The following is a 22,913-nucleotide window of genomic DNA, read 5'->3' as shown; positions in this document are numbered from 1 at the left end:
TATAAATCGGGGGTGCTGAATTCATTTATGGTATCAACATTGACACCTTTCCGAAGTAAAAAAACAGTTTTTTTTTTAACTCCTCTTTACGCTTAAACCGCTGAACCGAGTTCGTTGAAATTTGGTATAGAGATGGTTTGAGTCCTGGGACAGTACATAGGATAGTTTTTATAACCAAAATCATCTTTTAAAAGGGTGTGAAAAGAGTGGGGTGGAAATTTGTTCTCCAAAAAATGCAAATGCAAACGTATCATTTTGCTGCAGTGGGTTATCACAGAGATAGCAAACACCTATATGGGGCATTTTCTATGAAAAGGGACCTTATTGTCGATGGCGCTTACGCCGCACAGCGTCGCATTTATATCGGAACATTGTTTATAAGGCGTAAGCGCCATCGACAATAAGGTCGATAGATGGCAGTAAATTTACTGTGACTACAAAATTTACTATGACAGTACCCCTCTATCCTTCTCTTTGTAGATAGGTATTGGGAGCAAGGTCGCGAAACGTGAAATAAAACTCATTAATAGAAAACATAGTTTTGTTTAATGAAAACGAAAAATGTACACTGATATTAATCAATATTTACATTATGTTTACTGAAGTGTCGGCAGTTAAATTTCGCGTTTATAACTAAACAGCTTGTCACATAATACTTAACGTTTACGTACGTGGTACGTGTATTACAATGAAATCCAAATTATTATTTTTGAAGTAAAGGGGCCCACTGACTATCAGTCCAGTTCAGTTCAGTTCTTGGTTCTTATTGCATCTGTCCATTGGGACAATTTTGCCAGCATCAAGGTTGTGAGAGCATAATTTCAGTATCAGAACTTGATCCAGTCCGTGAAGAATGTAAACTTCTATAGGAATGAAAATAGAAAAAAGGGGCGTCCAGAAAAACCAATAAAAACTATAGAAAGTAATAACTGTAATATATATCGGCCCTGTCAGTTGTTCGGAGCTTTAAAATTTTTGTTCTAACTGACAGGCCGATATCGTCCGGCGGACGGATAGTCAGTGGGTCCCTTTAAACTTCTTTACGCGCGACTTGAAGTAAAACTTCCGTAGGCGCGACTAGAGGGTAACGCAGATTTTTTTCTGACGGAAGTAACGCTCAGTAGTGACACACGCACAATAGGACACAAGTCGAAGTGCCAACATGGCGATAAACGTCAAAGAAGTTTTACATCAAACGCGCGTAAAGATTACACGGACACACTTTTTTTAGCTCTCTGTGCGGAAACCGTCAACTTTCGGCCCGTTGTACTAAACGAAGTTGCCGCTTTCCGGCTCCATCAAACAGAAAAATTCAGATCACATGTTTATCGACCTCGGCTTCGCCTCGGCTAACAATTACATGTGGCCTTGTTTGTCGTGGCTCTCGTTTGGTATGGCTTCTCTATAGTAATAATAACTCTATGGTAATATACTATTTATTATGTAAAGGTAAGTCGGGACAAGTGCGCCTCTACCTTTTGATATCAGAATGTACGATCAAATAGGCTTCCTGTATTAAAATTGGTAAAACTCTCGCATATTTTTGTTTTTCACTATATTGGCCGATATTAGGGAGGTTGGCTTAATACAGATTACTTAAGGCTTAGAACGCACTGTGATTACGTTAGACTTAGAACGCACTGCGATTAATTTCTTGCGGTTTCAGAACCGCAAAAAGTGCAATAACCGCAAAAATGCAAGAGTGAATAGACATCTTTTAAGTAAGCATGATCCATCCTAGACTGCATCGGCACTTACCATCAGGTGAGATTGCGGTCAAGTGCTTGCCTTTTTGTAATAAAAAAAAAATAAAAAAAAAATACGGCATGCTTCATAAGCGCACGCACTCGCAAGACTGAAACAGCAAGAAGTTAATCGCAATGAATTCTAAGCCTTAGTTGAAATTATATGAAATTAACAATACTTTAATATTACATTACGATACAAGTGCGAAAAATAGGAAATTCGAAACAAGTGGCGAATTGGCAATAAATTAAAACACGACCGAATGGAGTGTTTTAAATCGACACGAGTTGCAAATTCCCTATTCGCACATGTATCGTATGTACAACGTTTTATAACGGCAATTTAAATATACACGAAATAGTTACGTATTGTCAGTAATGTGCTAATTATCGCACTAGTGCGGTAAAGTAGCACCATGTTCTGTAAAAACTGTTATTCATATTTAAATCTTCTAGATTAGACAGTTTGGTTTCAGATAATATCACTTAAGAAAAACGTTTCCAGAAAAAAATACATAGTACATACTTCCCTTTTAGTGAAACGAACGTAATTTAGGGAAAAGGATCAAACTCACAAAAATATGTCTATAAAAATTTTAACTCTCTATAAAACATGCAATTTCAATCGGGACGAGGGTTTTAAGATCTCATCCACATGGAATCCAGTCATTAGTAAATGTAAGCGGAAACGAATATCGACAGTCGATAAATCGAATATTGTTAGTGTTGTGTGTCGACAGAGTAACATCTCTAGTGCGAAAAACGTTCAAGCTGATAAACAAGACAAAGTGCGGGTAGTTTGAAAGACACGCGCGGCTAGATGTTGATGTCAACTTTAGCCAGTCTTCTCCGAGACCACGGGGACAACGCCGTCCTCGAAACGTCAGAGGTAAATCTTAAAACTTAAATACGCAATTAAGTCCCGTTTTACAATTTAATAATAGTTAACACTCTGTCAAAAAGAAAAGTCATTCATTTGAATGACTCGAAAAGGATCCATTTTCGCTAAATTACGTCCAAACAAGGGCCTGACACTCTTTGATAGAGAAAGATAGTCTTATTGCGATTCCTATAAGAGGAAAGAGAAAATAGTGCCACGCTTTGTCCTTATAACCGACCAGGTTTTTTTTCATGGTCGGGTTATGGCAGCATAGGTAGGAGGCGATGGTGAAATAACGAAATTTATAAGAGTGAAAGAGAAAAAGGATTATTCTGCCACACATTAACCTGTCAATACATGAATATGTCTTTCTCTTACCCCTGGTCGCTCGGTTTCATGTCTATAACTACTATACTATGTCTATGCGTCCAAACCACAATTGCTTTCATAATATACATTTCTGTTATCTTTATCACAAAAACAAAAAAAAAACTTAATATACTTACATCCTTAAATACTATGTCAATTTTCAATGAGTCCTTAAGTATATATTTTTTTATTTCAGTCACTTTTTCCACGTTACATAGATTACAATCACTTAATCACATAACATATGGGGCATTTTCTCTGAAAAGGGACCTTATTGTCGATGGCGCTTACGCCGCACAGCGTCGCGCGGTATTGTATTTATATCGGAGCATCGTTAATAATGGCGTAAGCGCTATTGACAACAAGGTCCCTTTATATAGAAAATACCACATATAACTTTGGAAAGATAGGTAGATAGGATCTGGGCAAGTCTGGCAATACTTGAAGAGGCAAAGCCGATGGTCTCGGGTTCGAATCTTAGTAAGGGCATTTATTTGTGTAATGAGCATGGATATTTCTTCCTAGGTATATGTTTTCTATGTATTTAAGCATTTATAAATATTTATATATCGGTATTTGCGTCATCTAGCGTATATATTAAATCTGTGATAGGAAATATGTTTTTGCCTTTGGGTGCTCGCAATTTTTGGGCTGTTGCAGTTAATTATAACGCAACGAAGCATTTTTTAAGTTTTCACGGACGTCCGACTGCAACAACTGACGCGCGTGGACTGTAAAGAGCGACGGTCAACCTCGACGCTTGGTCGGGGTTCGTACACGCGAAGTAGATGCATTTGCGTCTTCAATGGTATATTTATTTCTGTGGGCTACGATGACCGGTTACCATCAGACAGGTCGTATGCTTATTTGCCACCGATATGTTTCGTGAGGTTTACAGAGCCACTAGTCAATAAGTCAGCGGATGTTTTTCTTGAGTATGCGGTTCTTCCAAAAAGGAGTGTACAGTATTTTAAAGGGTCGGCAAAGCGCGTGTAACACCCCTTGAGTTGCAGGCGTCCATAGGCTACGATGACCGATAACCATCAGACAGGTCGTATGCTTATTTGCCACCGATATGAGGTTACGTGAGGTTCACAGAGTCACTACGCTGCCGCAATATTACAGGGTTTTTACATTTTCGAGATAGTTCGACTTAATGTCACTATGATAAAGTTCAAATTTCAGTTCGATAAAAGTGAAACATAGAACCCTGTAATATTGGGCCAGCGACTAGTCAATAAGTCATTGTAATCTATGTTTTTCACTATCACTTCACTCTAGTTCCATAGCGTTCTTCATGTATGAGTCGAGCTCCTTGTCGAGGGCAGACTTAGTGCCGGCCATGTACTGGTCCAGCTGCAGGTCCAGCTGCTCTTTCGTAGGGACGGGTTTAACCGTCTGCCGGGATATGCCACCTGTTGGTAATCAATTTACTGTAGTAACTATTTGTGTTAAAGGATTTGCCACACTGGATGCGTTCTGCGGTCATCGGTAAGGTCAAACCCGCATTATGCTACATTGACAGCTACCTTTAAATTGAAGTTTGACCTGACCGCTGCCCGCAGAACGCATCCAGTGTGGCAAATCCTTAAGAGACCCCGGTAAGCTAGGCCAAATTGCACCTTCCCATACAAACGTAGTTCCGCTCTCATTTTAAAACGTTTTGGATTGTAATGAAACTTTGCACAGACATGAGGTATATCTAAGTGAAATTAGTTTATATAGCTCCAGTTTATGAAACAAACGAAATAGAGCAAAAACATGTTTTGTATGAAAAACTTAAATTCGCTGTATTTTTTTGTCTATGGTATCTGAAGCTACATAAACTAATTACAGACATAGATATACCTTATCCTATTGTAAGTACAAAGTTTCAGAGCAAACTAGCTACTCGTTTTGAAATGAGAGCGTAACTACGTTTGTATGGAGAACCGAGTTTGCCGGAGACCCTTAATTTTATAGCACTGTCTACTACTAGTAATGTATTTGCGATACTTTTGTTTTAGTTTTATTGTAAATAAAATAAAACTATGAAAAAGGATTATATCGCGTATATTGAATTTATAATACATCCCGACGTTTCGAACCCTTTACAGCGTTCGTGGTCAACGGGTGACTGAGGAAAAATTACAAAGTGCAAAAATACCCACATACTAAAAATAATGAACAATCATAGACTATAAACTTTAAGGCTAAGGGTGACATTTTCATTTGTGAAAAAACCCTTTTTCTAATAAAGATTAAAAAAAAAAAAAAAAAAAAACTTTAAGGCTGGTTGTACATGCAAAATCGGTTCGGTTCGGTAGTCTATGATTGTTCATTATTTTTAGTATGTGGGTATTTTTGCACTTTGTAATTTTTCCTCAGTCACCCGTTGACCACGAACGCTGTAAAGGGTTCGAAACGTCGGGATGTATTATAAATTCAATATACGCGATATAATCCGTTTTCATAGTTTTATTTCATGAGTAACTATCGCGGTAACCGAAGACAATATTTTATTGTAAATAGGTAAAAAGTACAAAAAATAACTAAGCGTAAAAGCGAACTTATCTTTGCAGATTGTAGGGGACGTCATGCAGCGCATTTACGATTTGATTATTTTAACAATTTCAGATTTCTTTAATTTTATTACTTGTTACAAAAGGAAATACAAAACCCAAAATAAAAAAATAAAAATAAATAAATAAATAAATATATATTGGAATCTTTTAGGTAAGCATGATCCATCCTAGACTGCATCGGCACTTACCATCAGGTGAGATTGCGGTCAAATGCTTGCCTTTTTGTAATAAAAAATAAATAAATACGGTTACATTATGTTGTCATGATATACTCTGCTGTAAGATGACAGACAGTAGACGTCTTAAATGGTTATGTTTTTAAAAGATGGAAAATGTATTGGTTATTGACACGAAGTCCTTTGGTTATGGATTAAAATATTCAAGCTATTATGGTTATTCGTTATTATCATCAATATCATCATCATATCAGCCTTATATAGCTGACTGCTGAGTAGTTATAGGCCTTTTTTCGAGTATGGTTATTTACACTATAAATACAATTGAATATTGGATTTGCTTAGGTGAGTTCTTGATATTTCAGCACAGTTGCACAGCACACATGCCGTTTTCACGAACGCGTCAAAACAAATATATATGATAAAGATAAGTACACCGTATTATGGACTTTACTCGCAAAAGAAGCAAAACAATTTCAGTTGTAAAATAGAAGCGACTATCTCGAATAAAAGTTTGGAAACTGGCCTAAGGCTTAGAACGCATTGGGCATCAATTTCTTGCGGTTTCAGAACCGCAAAAAGTGTAACGTACGGTATGCTTCATAACTTTCATAAGCGCACGCACTTGCAATACTGAAACCGCAAGTAATTAATCGCAGCGCGTTTTACGCTAAGCCTAAAAGGGTATTTACCTCGTCCGCGGCCCCTCGCCGCGCCGCGCGTGAGGCCCCGTCCCCCTCCTCGCCCCGCTCCGCCCCCTCCTCGTCCCGCTCCGCCCCCTCCCCGCCCCGCCCCCCGCCGTGCGCCACGCCCCGCCCCCTGCGCGCCTGCCGCGCCCCCTCTCCCAACACCACGTCCGCGCAGCGGTCTGCTTCCGATGCGATTTATGCGACCAAACAAGTTCATACCGCCTCTGTAAAACATGGGAGTTCATCTAAAACTGTTATAATTAGCTCCATGCATGAATTTATTTTTATTTTTGGATTCATAATTTATATCGTTGGAACACCGGAAATGATAAAAATACTTTTGTAAACCCTAACATTATTTTATTAAAAAATTATTAAAATGTTGAAAATTTTTGAGCGGTTGAAACGCTCATAATTTTTGGCGCGAATTCGACAGAGCGTGATGACGTCACACGTTGGGCGGCCCAACTGACGTTTGCTACTAATGACACTAATCTGTCGAACGCGTGACGTCACGTGGCGTTTCGAGCGTTTCGCTCACTAGCTTTTCGCGGGCAAATTTTTGTACTTTTTATTTATAATTTTAAGTAATTAAATGGTAATTTAAAAACGGAAATGCATTTGTAACATGATATAACGGTAACAAACATCCGAATAAAACATATTTCGTTCAAATATAAACTTCATGCATGAGGCTAATTGTCGTCCTCCTACATTTAACAAAATTTTGATGTAAAAGTAATCGAGAGGAGTGGGTCACCTGATCCGTCCGCGCAGCACCCGGATGCCAACGCGCCGCCGCAGCCCGCGCAGCCCGCGACCGCGGCCGCGCCACACTCCGGCGGACAAGTTGCCAAAAGACGCCGAGCGACTGCAAACAAACAATTTTAAATATATAGCAAATACCTACACAAATAAGAAAACTATCCACCTACGTAAAATTCTTCAATCAAATGCTTAGGACAAATACAAAAATAATACATTTTCGACTATCATCAAAAAATGTTACAAATACGACAAATTGAACGATTTAATACTAACGAAGCTATCCTAATGACGACACTAAAGCACAGAATATGTAATAGTATTATCATACAGAATTACAGAACGGCCACACACCGCCCCGCCCCGACTCGAATTATATACCTCGCCCCGCGGCAGAAAACTGGCAGACTTCGGGCGTACTCTCAGTACTATTTTTAAGCAACTTACTCACACTATGACGCATGACGCGTGTACAGATACAGACAAGCCGTTCATACATAGAAACGTGATTTTTGATGTATAGCGTGTCCACCCTGTGACTAAAGCATGTGACATTGTATACAAAGTTACAATTATAGACCGCAAACTAACAACAGATTTCCATGACAACTGGTGGTTAAGGGCGATGTGTAATGAACCCTCGTGTATGTCAGCTGCAGCTTCGTTGGTAGGTCGAACAGCTAATACAACAAACCGCCTTAGCCTATTTGATACATACCTGATTATGAGACTTTGCTAAGTTAATGAAATAGAGATATATCAAGATACAATAATTTAAGCATCAAGTTTTATTTATTTATTATTTCATATTTTTTTAAAGAAGAGATCAGCCCTAGGTTACCAGCCCTCGCACCCATACATTAATATAGCACTCACTTGAGGTTGCCATTGGATTGTCGCCACGAGATCCTGCTCTTGATTCCTCTCTGGCTCAGATCACCGAAGCTGTTGGAGCGCCGGAGTCCCGCCAAGCTACTCTCACTACCAAAACGTCGCAGGCCCCCAGCGCCGATACCAAGCCTCTGGCGGAGGGTTTGCTGCAAATCAAATACCGAAATATTACATCCTACAATGTTATTATACTATTAACATCAGTATTGTGTTCAATCTTAACCTGACACTACAACATATACATGATTGCGTTATTAATCTAAGATTACATATCGAATATCGAACAAAAAGCGGTTGCTGTATCAATTACTAATTAAGTTTCACTTCGCTTGGCGCGCTCACAATAGCCATGCCGCAGCTCTTATCAACGTTTGTATTTTTTGTCAACAAAACCGCCGAAAAACAAATAAAATACCTACCGTAACACAGTTGCCAACAATAAGCATATGGATGATTCTTACCCGTTTAGTCTGTTGCTCCAAACGGCGGGCGATCTGTTCAATCAAGTTCCTGTTCATGTTATCACTATAGAAGCCGCCGGTGGAAGGCCTCCGCCGCGGCGTGCGAGGCCGCGCCGGCGCCGGTGCTGTCGCGAACATGGTGAACCGTTCGTTTAGGCTCATACCCGTGGCCTGGAGACCGTGAACTTGGTCTATCACCATTTTCCCAACCTGTGAAACCTCGAGGATACACAAATATTTTCTGCAGACAGTGCAGATGCAGAAGCTCGCGGCATGAAAAACAAAGTGAATGAATGAATGACTGAAACGAATGTAGTAGTAATGTCAAATTGTCAATCAAGAAGGGAATGGTTTTGCGTTTCATAATTGCATGTGTGAATGTTGCTAATTTCGTTCATGTCGTTTTTTAATGTTCGTATTATAATTTTCAATGCAATTATAATGCGTAGTATTTTTTGCAGGTAAATGGAGGTCATTATTTTTAACAATGTCATGAAATATTATCAACATTTTATATGACACAAAACAAAACGCGAACGTGTCAATTTGACGTCTTCTTTGACAATTTTGATTTTGACATTCACTACAAGTTTCACAACATTCCCTTTCGTGATTTCATAATATTTTATTCCGCTGAAACTTGAAATAAAATTCCCATAGTTTAAGGAAACATCTAACTATAATGGTATTACTAGGCTTCGCAAATTCAAAAACGTGTTGTAAAAAGTGTTAGAATAAATTTTCAGTTCGTGTTTTGATGTGCGTGGTGTAGGTTAGTTACTGAAGAATGAAAGTCGACCGGTATATAAGTCCCCGCGCGAGCGGCGACAAGCTTATTTCGAGCCAGCCTACGATGTCGGAGGTTGCTAACGGCTCGCCACTCAACGATAACTGTTTGGTCGATATGGACGCATGCTATGACACCTTCGACAAGGATAGGTATGTGGTGCCTACGTAATATGCTTAACTTACTCACACATATGAATCACGTAAAAATTTTCCATGAAAAATCCATTTTTTCCATCCATAAGTTTTCAATGTAAAAAAAATAATTGGCCTTATGTTTACAAAACTTTTAAATTGTTTTTATAACTCGATAAGGACTGATAACATTTTCTGAAGTACAGATATAACGAGATTGTTATCCATAATAAATAAGATTCAATTGTTTGATCAATATTAAATAAATTTTCTTATACATTCATTGGTTTCTAATTATTTTTTCACTAAATATAAATAAATATATTCGCGGAGTGTGCCATGTTGGCTCACACCGTGACACTAAGCTGAGTAAGGACCATTTAGCGCAACCTCATTCTGTTTAATTATTTCTAGTTTTAGTCTTGTTATGTTGTGCTAATAAATGCTTTTTCTTTCTTTCTTTCTTTCTTTCTAAATGATTATGTGCACTACCAAATCATGCTACTTAGCAATTTAAATTTGGGTTCATATGTTGATGAACTTTATGTATAAATAATTATCAATGAACTTATTTGGATTATTTTAAGGATTCTAGTTTTAAATTTTTAATTTCATAATGCAGTGACATGTGAATATATGCCATACGATAAATAAATAAAAATTAACTTGTTGACCAGTTTCCTTAAAAATAATCATTAAACCTGTAAACATCCAGTTTCACTTATCTATTTCAAGTTTTCATTCAATAACCTATTTCTAGTATTACATAAAGCTCTAGTTATATAAAAGGTAATTATGTTGTCAGCATCATTTTTATGCATTTTCATATGTTATATTTGTGGTATTTTCTATAAAAAGGGACCTTATTGTCGATGGTGCTTACTCCATTATTAACGATGCTCCGATATAAATACAGTGCCGCGCGACGCTGTGCGGCGTAAGCGCCATTGACAATAAGGTCCCTTTTCATAGAAAATGCCCCATTTTAGTTGGACCTATGGCCAAAGAAGAGGTCTATACCTTTTCTCAATATTTATCTAATTATAATTCTTAGAACTAAATTGAATAGGGACTCAACTTAGTAGGTACCTCAATTTAAAATACATACATACATACATACATACATACATACATACATATAATCACGCCTATTTCCCGGAGGGGTAGGCAGAGACCACGGATTTCCACTTGCTACGATCCTGACATACCTCTTTTGCTTCCTTCACTTTCATAACATTCCTCATACACGCTCACCGGTTTAGGGTGCTCTTGACCTGGCCTTTCTTCAGGATTTCCCCGATCTGATCAGAGAAAGTCCGCCGAGGTCTGCCCCTTCCAACTCCCGTTTCTACCTCTCCCTTATATACTCTCTTTGTTAGCCTCCTTTCACTCATTCTTTCCACGTGTCCAAACCATCTCAACATACCTTTCTCAATTTTTGTCACTACATCTTCGCTCAGTCCACACTTTTCCCTTATCACACTGTTCCTAATTCTATCTTGTAATCTCACCCCACATACACTTCTCAACGCTCTCATTTCCACTGCATTCACTTGGCTTTGATGCCTCTTCTGCCATACCCAACTTTCGCTACCATACATAAGTGTACCATACCATACCATACCATACACAATTTAAAATACCATCATTAAAGTTTAAGATTTATTATGTTGGACATAAATTAATTTTTTTTTTGTTTTTAAGTTAGTAATCAAAGATAATTTTAATGAATGTCAGCACAAATATAATTATTTACACAAAACAAGAAAATCTTTTTTTTTTATCTGGTTTTTATGGAGGCTTTGGACACTCTAGGTGAACATGTCAGCCTCATGGGAAGAAAATCTTAAAAAATAATATAGTTACATGTAAAAAAATCCGCAACGCAGGCTTCGTCAGGATAAATTAAAATAAATGATACATTATATATTATAGCTAAATTTGTAAAGAATTAAAAAAAATATGACTGTATATTGCACCAACTGAATGAATACAATATTACAACAAATGTACAATATAACAATATAATATAAACAATAACATACATAGTTCTTATAATATTGACATAAAAAGGCTTAAAATCTTAAGATAATTTTTGTTACAATAAACAAACCTTGACACAATGAACTCAGCTAATTAGATATAACAATCAATCAAACATTACATAACAGTTATAACAACTCCCATTGTATGAAAATCTAAACACAGATAATATAAAAAAAACCGGCCAAGTGCGAGTCGGACTCGCGCACCGAGGGTTCCATACTTTTTAGTATTTATTGTTATAGCGGCAACAGAAATACATCATCTGTGAAAATTTCAACTGTCTAGCTATCACAGTTCATGAGATGTTGCCTGGTGACAGACAGACAGACAGACGGACAGCGGAGTCTTAGTAATAGGCTCCCGTTTTTACCCTTTGGGTACGGAACCCTAAAAAGAAGACAGTAGTTAAATTTTTTAGAGCTATTTTCAGTATCTTTTTAGCTACGAGTAGCTTAAGAAGAAGTAAACAGAGCTAAAAAAATTTATGAGCTATTTATTTTCTCTCTTTACCTAGCTGACACAGAAGGGAAGGTTATGTTGTAGGTCTATTTATTTAGTATGCCCTGCAGCCAAAAACGCATGCTGCATGAAATGTCATTTTAGAAAAAATGTGAGAGGTCATGATTCCATATAGATATAAATAAATAAATAAATATTATAGGACATTCCTACACAGATTGACTAAGTTCCACAGTAAGCCAAAAGAGGCTTGTGTTATGGGTACTCAGACAATGATATATATATAAAATATAAATACTTAAATACATAGAAAACACCCATGACTCAGGAACAAATATCTGTGCTCATCACACAAATAAATGCCCTTGCCCTGATACGAACCCAGGACCATCGGCTTCACAGGCAGGGTTACTTCCCACTAGGCCAGACCGGTCGTCAAGACACCGTCGTGGGATAATAACAAAAAAATTTTTTTTTTGCATAAAACGGCCTAGTGGGATCATTATATGTTTATTATCCTTTTTTTAATGTAAATTTTCCTTTTTTTAATTTGAACATTTTTGTATAGAAAATAGGATGAATTTTATTTGTGTTCCACAATCTATTCTGAACTTTAAGACTAAGAGTATCAACTACTTATATTGACCGGGATATAGACCGTGATTACCTTTTGTATCGTTTTTGTATATTGGGAGCTCAAAAACAATACAAAGGGTAATCACGGTCTATATGCCGGTCAATATAAGTCTAGTGAAACTAACTGTGAATCATTCAAAACTCTTAAGAGTATCAAATTCAAAAACAATTATAAATTACAACATAGTAAAAAATCAGTTGTGTAAAAACGAATGTCAAGCTCAAACTTTTTTATTACAGTTACCTAGTAATTTAATGTTTCCACATTTTGCCGTTTTATTGCCCTCAGAGACGGCAAGCTGAATCTCCAAGAGTTCCGCGTGATCTGCAAAGCCCTCTTCCGCAACGACAAGGGCCACATCTACCCGCTCTCTGAAGAAAGGGCGCGGCACATCTTCCAGGTCTTCGACAAAAATGGCGACGGGTTCATCGACAAGGAGGAGTTCACGTTCTGCTGGAACCATTGGATCAAAGTAGTGAGTAGCATGAATCCCAGGTGTTCCAGATATTCCAGGTCTTATCCAGAAATGATGTGATATTTAAAGCTCTCGTCTATAATGACAAGGGCCATATCTACCCGCTGTCCAAAGAAAGGGCGCGGCACATCTTCCAGGTCTTCGACAAAAATGGCGACGAGTTCATCGACAAGGAGGAGTTCACGTTCTGCTGGAACCATTGGATCAAAGTGGTGAGTAGCAAGAATCCCAGGTGTTCCGGATATTCCAGGTCTTATCCAGAAGTGACGTGATATTTAAATCTCTCGTTTATAATGACAAAGGCCATATCTATCCGCTGTCTGAAGAACGGGCGCGACACATCTTCCAGGTGTTTGACAAAAATGGCGACGGCTCCATCGTCAAGGAGGAGTTTACGTTCTGCTGGAACCATTGGATCAAAGTGGTGAGTAGCAAGAATCCCAGGTGTTCCAGTTATTCCAGGTCTCATCCAGAAGTGATGTGATTTGTAAAGTACTCGTCTATAATGAGAAGGGTCATATCGACCCGCTGTCGGAAGAACGGGCGCGGCGCATCTTCCTGTTCACTTCTGCTGGAATCATTGGATCAAAGTGGTAAATCAAAATACTTCCAGGTCTTTTTCAGAAGTCATGTAATAAGTAAAGCTATCGTCTGTAATGTCAAGGGCCACATCATCTACCCTGTGTCCGGGAAGAAGGAGGGTCTTCGAGTTGTTCGACAAAAATTGCGACGGATTTATCGACATATCGACAAGGAAGAGTTCACTTTCCGCTGGAACCATTGGATCAAAATGGAAAGAATTCCAGGTGTTTTTTTACTATTGTATCTGAAGCTACATAAACTAGTTACAGACCTAGATGTAGCTTATCCTAATTGTAAGTACAAAGTTTTAGAGCAATCTAGCTAGTCGTTTTAAAATGAGAGCGGAACTACGTTTGTATGGAGAACCGAGCTTGCCGGGGACTCTTAAAATGTGTTAGTAAACTTATGACTAGAGATGCCACGAACACCTTTGGCCAAATATCGAATATTCGGCTACACTCTCGGTCGAAGCGCCGAATGTTCGGTAAAACTTTTATGCTTTTGAAGTCACATTCATTATGAAAACTGGTGAGGTGGTGACGTACAAAGAACAATGTTGCTATATTTACGTTTTGTTGCTTACTATTAGTGTATGTAGTTCGACTTCGAGTTAAGCTAAATTAGCCTATGATAAAAATAAAAATCATTTGCAAGCATAGAAATAGTATATACAAGTAATAGTTATAGACATTAAACCGAGCGACCAGGGGTAAGAGAAAGACATATTCATGTATTGACAGTTTCATGTATGGCAGCATAATCCTTTTTCTCTTTCACTCTTATAAATTTCGGTATTTCGCCATCGCCTCCTTGCTATGTTGCCATAACCCAACCATGTCCCACCCAAACCAACCAACCCAAAAATGCCCGGTCGGTGATAAAGATAAAGCATGGCACTATTTACTCTTTCCTCTTATAGGAATCGCAATAAGACTATCTTTGTCTATCAAAGAGTGTCAGGCCCTTGCTTAAATAATTTCCGAATAACGACTTTCAAAGAAAACATTTTAAATATTACAATTAATGGTTTGCAGTACACTTTAACTGTAAAAAAATCTTCATATCTAGATGGAATAGGTATGCGGCCGAATACCGAATGTTCGGCAATGTGACCGAATACCGAATATTTGCCGAATATTCGTGGCATCTCTAGTTATGACAAATAATTTCATGACCGCCTATTTCGAGCGGCCTATTTATAGACTAAGCAAAGGGATGCGGAACCACGTAACTAATACGTAATTCGCGTGACGTAATTTTGAAATATGAGTATCATAAAATCTAAGGAAAAAAACGTGCCTCGGTAATCAAGAAAATTTGATTCTCGCACATATGGCGCTACCACCAATACCAACCTTTGGCCTATTCTCGTTTAGATGACGTTGACGGTTTCGTTTGTTATTTAACATTTTAAACACATATCAGTGAAAGGACCTGGTTCAAAATCATATAAAAAAAATTAAATACAAATAAAAAAATATTTATCCATATATATATAAATTTTATTTATTTATTTATTTATTGTTTTAATCGTGTGTCGATAGAATGGAAAGGAAGCGTAGGGATGGACGTATGGCCACGCGTTGGGCGGACAGAGTAACGTCAGTGACAAACGCCACACTACAGGCTAGCATGCACTGGGCCCAAGACAGAGCATCCTGGAGAGCATTGGTGAAGAGTGTCCACACTCGTCACGTCCCTCAGCCATGAGGTTACGACAAGGAAGAAGAAGTCGATAGACGGCAGTAAATTTACTGTGACTGCAAAATTTACTATCACAGTACCGCTCTATCCTATATATTCTCTTTGAAAAACAGCAACACTCTTAACTGTCCACGGTGAACCTTATTACAAAAGGCATAAGGTCCACCAATGGACAGTTAAGAGTGTGGGCGATGGTACCTATAGTACAGAATAAGTAAATAGTATTATCATACAGAACGGCCACGCACCGCCCCGCCCCGACTCGAATTACCTCGCCCCGCGACAGCAGATTGACGGCCGTTTGCCGGCTCACTCACACTATGACGCATGCCGCGTGTACAGACGTGCCGTTCACACATAGAAACGCAAGTGATTTTTGATGTATAGCGTGTCCGCCCCGTGCCTATAGCTCGGTCGTGTTTTCAGATCGTGCGGCCGGTGAGCGCTTTCCTCGTGGTCGACGTACAGAATGACTTCATCTCGGGAACGCTGAATATCAGCAAGTGCAACGCGCAGCAAGATGGTAGCGAGGTATGTATTGAAAATTCTTACGCAACGTACTACGTAGGCGAACAACACGCGAACGCGAAGCGGCGCGGTGCGGTGTGAATCAATCCTTTGATACCTACAGAAGTGTCCTACATAGTTATAGACATAAATAGTATATATAAAAGTAGTTATAGACGCGCCACCGTGCGACCGGGGGTAAGAGAAAGAATATTCATATAAAATTTGGGCAGTATAGGATTTTTTCTCTTTCACTTATAAATTTCGGTATTTCGCCATCGCCTCCTACCTATGATGCCACCCGGCCGGTGATAAGGACAAAGCATGGCACTATTTTCTCTTATAGGAATCGCAATAAGACTCTTTCCCTATCAAAGAGTGTAAGGCCCTGTGGGCGATCTCGTTGCGAACGCGAACCGTAGGCCCGCCGCGTCGCGCCGCTTCGCGTTCGCGAGTTGTTTGCGTAAGACGCTACGTTAGAAACAGGATTACACTTGTAAGTTTTACTTACGTAAGTAGGGACATAGCTATACTACAGAATGAGAGATGAATATCTTTATCTTATTCTAACAAATAGCTTAGTCTCTACTTACGTAAGTAAAACTTACAAGTGTATCTCGGGCCTTAGACTTCATAGTGAAACTACCATAATATATACTTACTTTAGAAGTAACAACCAAATCATCATTATAGTTACCAGAAGAATTGTTAACACCGATAGTTTTAAAAAAAACTTTTCAATTTCGTTACCGCGCGGTTCGGTAATTTACTGTCTCATTATTAACTGCAAAACTTTTCGAACTAAAGTGAAAATTGAAATGTTATAAAAAGCTTCAAGTTTGCGAATTTCGTGTTAAATATTCAGCATTTTAACACAAACATACAATACAATAAAAACTTTGAACTTTACGGTTCAACAGAACACAAAATCCATCATGATTTCTCCAAAAGCATTTATATTTAATATAACCAAATAAATTAATTACTGAACATACAGGGGGTCACATCGGTAGTTCTTAAGGCGGTTCCCTGAGCCAGAAGGCGAAAAATCTCCTTATATGATCATGTTTTTCTAAGAGGCGTTGATATTCGTAGACGTGGAGAAAATATATGTAGTTCTTGACTATATTATCTTTAACAACATAGCTTCCGATACACGAATTATGACACTTCGCTCGATACAATTAATTCCCAAAGTAACCTCGGACATTTAATCCTACTTTACTCGGTTATTTATTATGTTATACTATAAACAAAAAAAGAAGAAAAATCAATCTTAACGTAAATTGTAATTTCATAGCTTTAGAATTTCGATATTGTAAGGTAACGTTTTTAAAATAAATAAAAACCGAAAAAATTCGATCAAAATTGACACTTGGCGCGTATGTTCTTTCCCGTTCTTTCTTGCGAAATTTGACAAAGACAGCGGCAAACCGATGGAACTGCCTTAAGGTTCTAATATCATTAGCCTTTGTCTGTTCCGTACTGACGACCCTCTGTATATCGATAATTCCGTCCACAATTTCATCGCATTGCGTCTAATCGCTAAAAATTCTATACATCGTATATACATCGTCATGAGGTATTCCCCTATACCAAACCACATATGCGCTCATTTTCAACTCTAAATCTCAAGTGTTAAGGTTCATTTTGTGGTCTAGTGGGTGTATCGATCAAACAAGTGACGTCACCAATCGCCTAATAGATAGTGTTGTGTGGGATCGATGTGGTTAGGGCTGGACGTAGTACCAGCGTGGCGAACGCGTTTGTGGTCACGAAACCTTTAAGCCAACAGATCATAATAACAAGAGGGTAAACTCGCATTATTTGGTGACACGCCTAATTCGGTGATAAATAAAATAAATAAATAAATATTATAGGACATTCTTACACAGATTGACCAAGTCCCACGGTAAGCCCAAGGAGGCTTGTGTTATACAAGTGATACAAGTTTTGAAGCATGACAGTGAATTAGGGTCTTTTAAATGGGCCTCACGGCAAAGCCGCCGAAGCCGTGAAGCCGTGAGGTACCATTTTAAAAGGCCCTAATTCACTAGCTTTCCTGGGTGTAGTGGGTGTCATGCTTCAAAACTTTCAGTATGTATTAAAGTTTGGCAAGAAAATGAAGTTAGCGCCTTTTAAACAGATAAACTTTTTATTTATGATTGAATACGAAACGAAAAAATCTGAGTTTACTGCGCTCTATCAACCTTTACAAATACATTGTCATTTCATGACAAATGCATGCCAAATTACTGCAAGACAATCAGCCTGACCAGGAATATATGATCACGCGCCATGTTGCGGAATTTCACTGGAACTACTTTTTTCATACTATACTGAACTGTCACCCTATATACATGCACAACAACAGCGCCCTCTTGACAATGATCATATATTACTGGTCAGGCTTTAATTTGGCTGCAAATCGATTTGCCATTTCAAGCATATTACATTACTTACTTATAGGTATTATGTGGAGAGCAACACTTAAATAACTGTGTATCAGTGGCCCTTATATCAATGCAATACGTTGTATGAATTGTCAAGTAAGTGTGTAGACGATGGTATGACAGTAAACAGTGGACAATCAGCATGGCCAGCCGAGCGTGAACTAGACATGGGGGATAAATAACGTCGTCACCGTGACTCGCCTTCAAAAGGTGTCACTGTGACTTTTCACAAAAGAACAACGTTACAAAATCACATACGTTCCTACTGTTCCTAGCGCAGTCTCTGTTATTCAAATCACGACAAACGTGGAGCGTGACGCTACTGACGCTGTGACTGCAACTCGGCTCTAATCGGGCTCAGTCGGGAGTGTTCCGAAGTGGCGAACATCGGATGACGCCTGCTGAGGTGCTACTGCTACCACAAATATCATGCAGTGACACGGGTAACAGGCGTGACAAAGTCACGATTACTTTTCACTGTGACTTTTTTGGAACGGAATCGTCAGTCACTGATATCAAAATGTAACGGTTTTGCCCATGTCTAGCGTGAACTGACAATGGGACTAGGATATTTGGTTTAGTCGACCGTGCCATGCCAAATAAGGGACATATGATTTGTACCTACACTCCGCCTATGTTGCATCTCGCGCACTGCCGGTCCCAAGCCCGGGTAAAGGAGGAGGGTTCTTCGTAGGGCCAACAACCCCAACAAGGTAAAAACCTAAACGTTCCGAAGTCTAAAACAGAAGACTCCGGGAGGAAGATTGTGGAGGAGACAAAGGGTTGTAGCGCCAACGGAAGAAGAAGATGTGTACCTACATATAGCAAGGCATACAGCATAGGTACCTGCTTAACATAGGCAAGGCGTCCATATACGCATATTTTTTTTTTAGGGTTCCGTATCCAAAGGACAAACCGGTCACAGGACAGGACCGGTCGTTGTGGAGATCCCTGGGGGAGGCCTATGTCCAGCAGTGGACGTCTTTCGGCTGATATGATGATAAGGCTGAAAGGACGGGACCCTATTACTAAGACTCCTCTGTCCGTCTGTCTGTCACCAGGCCGTATTCTCATCAACCGTGATAGCTAGACAGTTGAAATTTTCACAGATGATGTATTTCTGTTGCCGCTATAACAACAAATACTAAAAATTACGGAACCCTCGGTGGGCGAGTCCGCCTCGCACTTGTCCGGTTTTTTTAATTTTAGTTATTTGTCAGTAATACGCTGGAATACGAAAGGGTCAGATTTTTTCGAGGTAAACAAGTTATATAAAAAAAATTAGGTAACTACTAATATAGGATTTTGTAATACTAGATACTACGCACTTACTTTCTCAACACCAATAAATGCGTTATTACGATATTAGACAATTTCGAACACCTGACTGTTAAAGAAACTGCTGAGTGATAACCAAATCAAAAGGTGATGGAAGCTTAAAACTGCCCTAGTTAAAAGCGCGATTTCGTAAGCCGTTTACGTTTAAGATTGATACCTTTAGAACACGCCATAAGTAAAACTTTCAAATTATCGAACTTAAACTATCGTGAGACATATTTCAAAATATTTAGATAAGTACGGTTTTTACTCACTATTATTTTTAGTCGCTTTTGGCGACATGTTTTGGCGCCAAAAGCGACTAAAAATAATAGTGAGTAAAAACCGTACTTATCTAAATACTTTCAAATTAGCACTCAACTTCACCATGTTTAACCAAAATCACAGAGCGGACACGCTATACATCAAAAATCACTTGCGTTTCTATGTGTAAACGGCACGTCAGTACATGCGTCATGCGTCTGTGAGTAAGTTGCTTAAGAATAGTACTGAGCGGCCGGCAAACGGCCGTCAATCTGCAGTCGCGGGGCGAGGTAATTCGAGTCGGGGCGTGGCGGTGCGTGGCCGTTCTGTAGATAATACTATTACTTATTATGTGCCAAAATTTAAGAAAATAAAGCCATAAATTAGGCTTGCATGCTGCTGCAGTGCGCTCTGCAGTCTATCAGGCACGGATAGCTGCAATATTGATTGGGCTTTTGGGTTAATTGGGATTTGATTGTCGGTTTTGGTCACGAACGGAACGGTATGGAAATGGATATAGGGCATGAATGAAATAAAGTCTATGGGCTACGTTGGCTAATCGGCTCTTTATGATTATGAATAAAACTGTTTGTTCTACTTCACCAAATTTAGAAACATTAATTTGTCAACAGTTTGAAGAAAAAATGTTTTCATTAGGGATTTAAAACTTATCTGAGAAAGCATGGAGCCACGTACAAAGTTAAAGATTTATACCAGGGATGTTGCGGATGCCAATTTTTTGACATCCGTGGTTGCGGATGCAGATGCGGACTTTTAAAGGCTCACATCCGCGGATGCGGATGTCGAGATAAGGCACATAAAAAAGGTCAAATATTACACTAGTAATTCTTATTTAAAAAAAAAACGAAACTTAGTATTTGAACAAGAATATAGGTCAATCTGCAGTCGCGGGGCGAGGTAATTCGAGTCGGGGCGTGGCGGTGCGTGGCCGTTCTGTATGATAATACTATTACTTATTCTGTGCCAAAATTTAAGTAAATAAAGCCATAAATTAGGCTTGCATGCTGCTGCAGTGCGCTCTGCAGTCTATCAGGCACGGATAGCTGCAATATTGATTGGGCTTTTGGGTTAATTGGGATTTGATTGTCGGTTTTGGTCACGAACGGAACGGTATGGAAATGGAATATAGGGCATGAATGAAATAAAGTCTATGGGCTACGTTGGCCAATCGGCTAGCTTTATGATTATGAATAAAACTGTTTGTTCTACTTCACCAAATTTAGAATAGTACATTTTACAACTAGTGTGAAAAGACATTTCACACGTGTTGTAAACGACGTTTTTTAATACAATTGCGAAAAAATAATAAATTAATATATCATTAGTAGAATCATACCACCAAACCAAACCAAAACCAAAAGTACCTATACAGCTAAGATACGCGAGCTGCCGCAGCCCGCGATACCTTCATACTCGTGCGCGCCCCGGCCGCGGCCGCCGCGGGCCCGGCGCGGGTTGGTCAACGACACCTCCTCATAACTCATGAGGCCCTGGTACCTGCTCCGCGCTAAATTACATTTTAACTGCGTTTCGAAAGTATAGTTTGGAACTAAAAAGTAAAAAGCACTAGTTCGAGAAATTGAGCTTCTCGCACGCTACGCAGCCACAAAAAGTACCACTTTTTGAACAACTGTATTAAAAACATTAATTTGCCAACAGTTTGAAGAAAAAATGTTTTCATTAGGGATATAAAAACTTATCTGAGAAAGCATGGAGCCACGTACAAAGTTAAAGACTTATACCAGGGATGTTGCGGATGCCGATTTTTTGACATCCGTGGTTGCGGATGCAGATGCGGACTTTTAAAGGCTCACATCCGCGGATGCGGATGCGGATGTCGAGATAAGGCACATAAAAAACGTCAAATATTACACTAGTAATTTTTATTTAAAAAAAACGAAACTTAGTATTTGAACAAGAATATAGGTGCCTCACAATCGCATTACTATACTAAAGTCCGAATAAAACAAACTTTTCACTTGTCGCTGTACGTCATAGGCTAAAGTGCTCGATCGATGAATCACAAAAACGAAACGAGATTTCTATTGGCTAATGACGAAATTACCTAGCACTTACGCCGCCGCTAAGACGTTGCTGTACCTACCTGTTCCACATCCGCATCCGTAATAATCTCCGCGTCGATCTTATGCGGATACGGATGCGGATGTTGAAAATAATGCGGAAGTTCCGCGGTTGCGGATGCGGATGCGAATATTCACAACATTCCTGATTTATACCAGTACCCATAGTGTAAATTTCATTCGATAGCGTGACGAGCATTCGCGTTTGCGTTATTTCTATTTTTGTATGGGATTTTGAACAACGCGCCAAGCGGGACGTTTTGAAAACTCAAAATCCCATACAAAATGACACAACGCAAACTTTCAATATTCGGCAAAACCCACCGTCGAACGTTTCAAATTCCGAAAAGCATCAAACCACATTTGACAGACAGACTTTTAAAAATGGCGTCGAAACGGAATAGCAATTCAAACTTGAGTTCACACCTGCACAATTAGGCGGGTCGGCCGTGCCAGGCACGGGCTCGACGCGGTGCCTATCGCACGTAATCACATCCCTTATCCTAATGGGTTACATAAATCATTTACAGCCTTAGAGGAATTAACAGGCGTTCCCCTTTGTCGAAAATAGTCGGCCAATGGTCATACACAATGTATGGACTGATGTTTATCTGACATGGCTATTTTTACATTACGTATACATTTAACGTTCTCCTCCCCCGCAAAAATCGGCAGACTTTTTTGTACAGAAAATTACAGACAACGCGTCTCCGTTTGGTTATATCCTCTAAGTCAGTGGTTCCTAACCTTTTTAGTACTGTGACCCCTTTGACTAACTAGGGAACTCCATTTTACCCCTCCTCCATAATCATTAATATTTTTTCTTATAGATAGGTACCCCCGTAAAATGCCAGTTTAACCCCCACGGGGGTAATTACCCCCAGGTTAGGAACCGCTGCTCTAAGT

At 39.1% G+C, this 22,913-nt stretch overlaps 2 protein-coding genes across 2 annotated transcripts in view; one reads left to right on the top strand and one right to left on the bottom strand.

Moving 5' to 3' along the window:
* Positions 1–534: 534 nt before the first annotated feature.
* LOC134748034 (chromatin target of PRMT1 protein-like) lies at positions 535–8,806 on the bottom strand. Its single transcript, XM_063682761.1, has 5 exons — positions 8,541–8,806; positions 8,065–8,225; positions 7,184–7,294; positions 6,427–6,647; positions 535–4,409 (listed from the first exon to the last, which is right to left on the bottom strand). The coding sequence occupies exons 1-5, from the start codon at positions 8,739–8,741 to the stop codon at positions 4,267–4,269; spliced, it is 837 nt and encodes a 278-aa protein (XP_063538831.1). The 5' UTR covers positions 8,742–8,806; the 3' UTR covers positions 535–4,266.
* A 333-nt stretch (positions 8,807–9,139) lies between these two features.
* Positions 9,140–22,913, top strand: part of LOC134751986 (uncharacterized) — a 28,095-nt gene continuing 14,321 nt past the window's right edge. The window contains exons 1-3 of the mRNA XM_063687565.1: positions 9,140–9,479; positions 12,892–13,078; positions 15,791–15,895. Of these exons, the coding sequence (XP_063543635.1) occupies positions 9,328–9,479; positions 12,892–13,078; positions 15,791–15,895 (444 nt within the window). The 5' untranslated portion in view covers positions 9,140–9,327. The remainder of the gene's footprint in view (positions 9,480–12,891; positions 13,079–15,790; positions 15,896–22,913) is intronic.

The sequence above is a fragment of the Cydia strobilella genome, chromosome 1, assembly GCF_947568885.1.
Source record: "Cydia strobilella chromosome 1, ilCydStro3.1, whole genome shotgun sequence".
Lineage (NCBI taxonomy): Eukaryota > Metazoa > Arthropoda > Insecta > Lepidoptera > Tortricidae > Cydia > Cydia strobilella.
The sequence above is the reverse complement of the archived record's forward strand: the minus strand, read 5'-3'. Positions and strand labels throughout refer to the sequence as shown.

Coding starts and splice junctions, on each gene's coding strand:
- LOC134748034 (XM_063682761.1), bottom strand. CDS start 8,741: ATGGTGATAGACCAAGTTCACGGTCTCCAGGCCACGGGTATGAGCCTA. Junction 8,226..8,540: donor TGGAGCAACAGACTAAACGG/GTAAGAATCATC, acceptor TTTGATTTGCAG/CAAACCCTCCGCCAGAGGCT. Junction 7,295..8,064: donor CAATCCAATGGCAACCTCAA/GTGAGTGCTATA, acceptor GTTTGTTTGCAG/TCGCTCGGCGTCTTTTGGCA.